Source organism: Ovis aries, chromosome 19, assembly GCF_016772045.2.
Source record: "Ovis aries strain OAR_USU_Benz2616 breed Rambouillet chromosome 19, ARS-UI_Ramb_v3.0, whole genome shotgun sequence".
NCBI lineage: Eukaryota > Metazoa > Chordata > Mammalia > Artiodactyla > Bovidae > Ovis > Ovis aries.
The window spans coordinates 11,633,609-11,640,122 of record NC_056072.1 but is presented as its reverse complement, the minus strand read 5'-3'; the positions used below and the strand labels follow the sequence as shown (position 1 = coordinate 11,640,122).

Here is a 6,514-nt window from a genome sequence, read left to right as displayed (position 1 = left end):
GTAGGTATAGTTTATTGTCCAATCTGGAGGAGCTCCCTCTCCGTTTCTTTCTCTCGCTCTTGATTCCGTCGAATCCAGGTCCATCGTCATGTAGATTTGTAACCTTGCGTTTAATCTCTGCTGCTGCCCTCCAAAACTTGCCTTGGACAATTGCGGCAGTGAAGTTTCTCTTTCGAAAAAAGAGGATTTCTCTGTCAAAAGTTCTTAGAGGACTAAACCAAAAGTGAGAAGAGGAAGCTTTCTCAGTATCTGGGAACCTGTCTGTGGGGAGGTGGGCACTGGAGGAAGGTGGGAAGGGTGTGAGGATCAGATGAGAGTGAGGTGAGCACATTCGGGTCACCATCATGACCTGAGAGAATGGAGGCTTTCCCCATGATGTAACGTGTTACCCAGAAACCCCTCGCCATGACCAGGAGCAGACCCAAAGATTGTCCCCCCGCCACAGCCATGGGGGTTTCAGGCAGATCCCGGGGGCCCTGCTGGGACCACACTGAGGCTGTGTTTCCAAGGGGCCACTAGAGAGGAAGGTCTGGCTTCGGGGCTGCTCTGAACACAGGGGGGTTTCTTGGAGTGCTAGGGGCCAGGCTGGGATGCCTCCAGCATCCACAAGGCTCAGGAGCCGGGACATGGTAACAGAGACCAGGGAGAGAATAGCTGAGGGTGCGGATAATCTCTGGGCACTCTAAAAAATCACTGGACTCGTCTCCGGGATTAGGATTATGGGTGTTTGTTTGTTTGTTTGTTTATATTTTCCAAATTTTCTCAAGGGAATAGTAAAAAAGTGGTGCATTCTATTTAAAGACAGACCAACTCCTTTAGGGTTAACATAGACGTGCCCCAGGATAGCCATTCTTAACAACTGAGTTCTCCAGGGATCTGTGATCTAGAATGGGGATCTTATCCAAATTCTTCTTGGGGCCTGGAAGAGCAGCCCTGGCCCACCCAGGCGCGTGGTTGATTCCCCGGAAGACCCAGCTTGGCAGAGGTAAGCAGTCTCCCCAGCATCAGGAGCTGAGCTGCTGTTTCTAACTTTGTCTGCAGCCCTAGAGAGGCTGGGGGTGGAGCCCCAGCCTTCAGGAAGCCCCTGCCAGACCCACTTGAACCTCCCCAAGGGGCCAGTTTTTCACACCCAGGTTACTGCGTCCATACTCTTTCCAGACACCAATGAAACCTGCTGCTCCCGAAGTAGAGACTCTTTATTATAAACCTAGGATACAGAAGGGGGCAACTACAAACAGAGGCCTTTCTCAGCTCTCTTTGACCTTCTTACAATGAATAGAAACAGGTTTGAAAGAACCTTTTTGAAATTGTGGTAAAGTATTTCCCAATATCAAAGGGGATAGGCACCTGGTAGCTAAGTGCTTCATGAGAATCAGGCAGAGTGGGGCCTCCAGACCCTCCTGAGACCCCGAGGGAAGGTGCTTTGCCCCCAGCCCTCACTGAAGGTAGAGGAGAGAAGACATATATTTGCTTTTAGATTTAGGGTCCTGGGCTCCAGGCTGGGACAGAGGTCTGAGATCATGACCATTTCTCCTTGAAGGAGAGGTGAAGAGAAAAGAACATACAACTCTCCTGAGGAGAGAAAACCAGCTGTCGCAGCTAACCTGTTGTGTGAGTTCAACAGCTCTTTTCCTTGCTCTGCGCTTCACTGAAGGTGTAAATGCTGGTACAATGGGTCCTTTCCAGAATCTGGTTCCAGTGAAAAAGGAAAACAGAAGAAGAATACAAGAGTGTCCCATCTTGTCCAGGGTTAGGATCCCCTTGTGGTGGGACTATCCCACCAGCTGTTTCTGGGAGCTGTACCCAGGGGAATGCGTGCACGAAGATGCCTGTATGTCTGTGCGTGAGGGTTCCAGTGCGTGTATCCCTGTGTCTCGGCGAGTGGGCTTGTATGTGTCCATGTGCCCACAAGCTTCGGGGCAGGAGGCTCTTGTGTGGTCCCTGTAAACTAGTTCCAGCAAACAACTTGGTAAGGCAGCTAAGCAACAGAAGACTGGCAGGAAAGTTCTCCCTGTGAGTGGGCCCCGGAAAGAAAGACTTCCTGCCCAAACCACCATGCTGACCTAGCCCCAGAAACCAAATCTGACGGAGAGGCCAGAAGTCGGGATCTTGTATCGTGCAGGGCAGAGCTGAGAGAACCACAGGCACTCGACAGGTGGAAGTGAAAGACAGCCCCAGGAGTGCAGGCCAGACTCTTGGGGACTTACCACGCTGAAGATGAGCAGAGGCTGGGAGGAGTCAAAAAGGCAGATGAGAGGTGGGCCGTGGGGGATCAGGCTCCATGCAGGATCCCCCTGTGCTGGGCCAGCCTGCTTCACCCTCTGTCCCCTGGTGCAGGGGGCAGTGGGGTGTGAGGCGTGGGGCCCTGAAGCACTGTGGAAGCAGCTGCACAGCACCTGGTCCCTGCAGTGGCCAGCTGGCCCTCAACCAGGAGGCTCAGAACAGTGCTTCACCATTTCCCACGGTGATTCAAACACAGCAACTGCCTGTTCCCCACACCCCGCTTAGTTCTCAGGCAGAGAAACTGAGGCCCAAGACGGATGGAGGGGTCAGAGCTGGCTCTTCCGGTCTTCCGCTTAGTCCCAGCTGCCTCTGGTTTCCACCGTCCTGGCTGATAACTCAGCAAGTGGGCGTGGCCCATGTTCTATGGAGGACATGAGAGGTGCTGTCCAGATATGGACCATGGCTGCAGCTGTGTCCCTGGAGCAGGCATGTCCAGGGATCGAGAGGCCAGCGGAGCACAGATCCCCCTACAACCGCGGGTGGAGGCAGGGGTCGGACATGTACAGGCACACAGAGGCACGCGCTCCCAGGGGCTCGGGCAGTTCAGGGCATGGACAGGGCCTTGGCGAGGCGAGTCCAGAACCAGTTCTGGGTGCAGGGGTTAGTGTAGTCACAGACAGTGATGAAGCGCAGGATGCTGGGGAACTCTTTCTTCATTGGCTTGTACTTGATGGGGATCAGTCGCTTCTGATGGGCACCTGCAAGCCAGAGGGGGCAGAGCTTGCTCCAGGCTCTCTGCCATCACAGGGCTGGACCAGTCCTCCAGTCAGGGGTTTCCCAATAAGCACCCCCGGTGCCTATTTACCCACGCAAAGGGCACTCCTGTGCACACACTTAGGTGTGTAGAGGCCCGCCGGAGCTCCCTGATGCTACATCCACGGCCCTTAAGGAGGGACGGGTGGCATCTTGAGGCCCTGCCCACTGCTCTATGGCAAGGGCAGGGCTGAGCTCACCTGGAGAGAGGCTGAGCGCAAACTTAGTCTGGAAGTCACATTCCTTGCTTTGCAGGTATTCGTCAGAGACAACCACCACCATCCGACGGCACCTAGGGGAGAGTGGGCAGGCTACAGGCACTGTGGTGACTCACCAGGGGACAGCCTTGGGAGGATCCCAGTATGCCAGGCTAGACAGGGGCTGACTGGGAGGGCCCCAGCATGGGGATCCCTGGCAGGGCTTTGCACACCCACCCACTTGCCCTGTGGCCACATAGCCAACCTCTTCTCAATGAGTTCACTGGCGATGGACCAGACACAGGTGCCAGGCAGGACGTCACGGTCAGACACGCACAACTTCAGCCGATAGTTTGTCTGTTCCAGCTGCCGGATCATCTCGTGGACAAACTCAATATCGCTGGGGCAGTAGCAGATGAAGGCATCAAAATACTCAGGCTTTTGCCCTGGGTGCGAGCACAATGCGGATGGTCAGAGCCCTCCAGGAAGGCTGGGGATGAGCCTAGCCAGGTGCCCCCAGCCTAAGTGACCCTGGTCCTGGATCCCACACAATCGAACGAGTACCTCCTCTCCACCCCAGGCCAAGGCCTAGGTTAGCCATGAGCTAAACACATCACTTCTCATACTCGAAACCAGAGGTTGGACTACTATTATTCCCATTTCTTAGGAAACTGAAGCTCAGAGAGATTGACTTGCCCAAGCACAACCCATCTGCTTCCAACACTCATGCTCTTAACTCCACAATGTGCTATGGCCCAGAGGGGCAGGACTGGGCCCTTACCTAGGGGGTCGTCGCGAATAGTGATGCCTGCCATGTCATTTATCCGAGGGATGCTGCTGTCTATAGAGTCCACCTGTAAAGGCTTCTCAGATGCCTCCTGCTGCTGCTTCAGAATATACTTTTGGCAGTCCTCCTCTGTAGGGAAGAGACAAGGTGTGGCTAGCTCCCCAGCGGTACCCCATGCCTCTACCCACAGTCAGGATCCAGCCCCGGCCCCACCTTCCTGGCTGTGTTGTGCCCCAGGGCTTCTCCAGCCCACTGGTGCCATCCACAGTTCAACAGCTCTGTTAGGATGGCCAGAGCTCCCACCTGGCTCTGGCCATCCTAAAAGGATATCAGTGGTGTTCCGGTTATGAGAGAAGCCATCGAGGTCAGGCTTGTGCCTCTGCCCCTTTCCTCATCGTCCCCCCTGCCCAACCTGCCTTTTAAGGCTCCTGAGAATTAAACCCAAGGTGTCCTCTAGGATCCACTGCTGATGCGGGCAGAGCATGAAAGCACTCAGGAGACCTGGTGCGTATATGCAGCAAGGGCAGCAGCCCCAGCCAAACGAGGTGGGCCACTGTCCCCATGCCTGTGCAAGTATATCGTGTGTCAGAAGGTGGCAGGAAAGGGTGCATTTTGTAGGGACCTGAGATTTCCAAGACTGTCAGCTTTCAGCCCCTTCCCTGCCTATTGCTCTATTTGAAGCAGTCCCAAGCACCCCAACAGAGGACCCGGATTCTGACTCCTGGTCCGATGTGGAAGCTTTGGCCTTAGCGGTTTCCTTGTGCCTTTCGGGGCCTTCGCCTCCTTTCTCCAGGCCCCATCATCCCCGGTATTGAAAGAGGGAACTAGTCTTGCGCGGTTTCCCCTCTGCGGGCTGTCTCCAATGTCTCCCTTGCTACCCCCAAAGTACCCCGCCACCCCGCCGCCTCCGAGGAGGGACCAGTGAAGGTCGGGTCCTTCATCTCCCGCTCCCACATCGGATGTGAGGCCGGCGGAAGAGGGGCTTCCTCACCGATGCTGGGTCCCAGTTCCATCAGCACGTCCTCGCGGCCGAGCTTGGCGAGCAGCTCGAGCAGGCGGCCCACTGAGGCGCCCGGACGTCGCTGCCAGTCGTCCAGCAGCCTGCTCGTGGGGTCGGCGTACTTCTCCAGCTGCTGGATCTCCAAGTACTCGAAGTCCATCGCCTCCGCCAGCACGGTCCAGTCGGCCGCCACCGGCGCCCGCACGTTTAGGAAGAGCGACAGGCGGCGCCGCACTCGCACGTTGAGCGCTGCCAGCGGCAGGGAGGACATGGCAGGCGTGGGGAGCGCGGACCCCGCGCTGGGGACTCCTTCAGTCATGGCGGGGTGCCCCGGGAGCCGCCGCGCAGTCGAGTCGCGTCGTTGGCCTGCGCTTCCTCCTTCCCCTTCGGCCACCCCGCCCACCTGATCCCGCCCCGCCGGTCTCTTTCCGAGAAGCGCCGCCCTGCCCTACAATCTGGAGCCCCAGTAGATGTGCGGAGGCGGGGGGCGCCCCATCACTGCCTTCGAGATCTCGGGGGGGCTGGGGATGTGGGGACCCGGAGCCCGCCTTTTGAGGTGTTCTGAGCTCCACCCATCTGTCCACTAGGGTCTGGCGCGGCGGTGGGACGATGACCTTACTTCCGCGTTTACAGGAAAGACGGGACTTAATCTTTGGGAAGTGGGGGAGTTACCTTCTTTCCACTGGGGATCTGAGGGATTCAGGCGGTGCTGCGCTCGAGGAGCAATTGCGCTCGAGGAGCAAATTGCGCTCCCCCGCAATCTGCGGGAGCACTCCTGCCCGTAGGGCTTTGGGGACTCCCTGGCTGTACACTCGGACGTGGAGGAGGGAAAAGGCATATTGCCTTCTGGCGCCAGAGGCAGACCACGGCCATGCCCTTCAAAAGTGGGGAGCACAACCCCTCCCTTCGTGTTTGAGGGTAACAGGACACCCCGACCTTATCTGTCTGAGAGAATCCCAGTACTACCCTCTGGGGTCTAGGGGAAATCATTGATGTTGGGAGTCAAGCGGGCACCTGGCTTCGCTCTTTAGAGGGCAGGTGACACCTCCTCACTTGGGGAGCTTTGGTTCTTTCACTCATTCAGTAGGTATTTATTGATCACCTATTAAGTGTCAAGTATATTTCAAGCACCCCGGATACAAAGTCTTTCCCTGCCTTGGTGGAGACCCCAACCTAGTGGGGTAGGTGGGCACTAATCCCAAATTAACTGTAAAATTTGTTTTTAAAAAATATGTGTATGTATGTATATGGCTCTTTCTCCAGATAGGGAGTCCCGTCACATCTCGGCAACTTTGTACAATCCGTTCTCCTGCCTCCCCAGAATCCCAGATTCTCTCAGTCTTCTCGAAAGACTTCCCAGGAGAGCCCAAACGCGTCAAGGTAGGCTCTGGGGCATCTCGGAATTATCTCGGTCTCCCAGCCTGGGGGAGACAGTAGAGAAGGTTAGGAACGGAGAAGAGGAATGAGAGGCCCCGGCCCCTCTTTCCCGGGTAA

At 56.3% G+C, this 6,514-nt stretch overlaps 1 protein-coding gene across 3 annotated transcripts; it reads right to left on the bottom strand.

Annotated features, from left to right (window-relative positions):
- Positions 1 to 2,826: 2,826 nt before the first annotated feature.
- On the bottom strand, positions 2,827 to 5,388 carry MYD88 (MYD88 innate immune signal transduction adaptor). Of its 3 annotated transcripts, none has more exon segments than NM_001166183.1 (5): positions 2,827 to 2,981; positions 3,237 to 3,328; positions 3,499 to 3,679; positions 4,015 to 4,149; positions 5,012 to 5,339. In NM_001166183.1, coding segments are annotated over 5 exon segments (891 nt in total).
- Between the last annotated feature and the right edge of the window lie 1,126 nt (positions 5,389 to 6,514).

Bases quoted from the DNA above. Each gene is read 5' to 3' on its own strand.
- MYD88 (XM_027957559.3), bottom strand. From the start codon at position 5,339: ATGACTGAAGGAGTCCCCAGCGCGGGGTCCGCGCTCCCCACGCCTGCC. The intron at 4,150-5,011 runs GTGAGGAAGCCC...TCTTCCCTACAG, and splicing joins GGAACTGGGACCCAGCATCG to AGGAGGACTGCCAAAAGTAT. The intron at 2,982-3,236 runs GTGAGCTCAGCC...TCTGGCTTGCAG, and splicing joins TGCGCTCAGCCTCTCTCCAG to GTGCCCATCAGAAGCGACTG.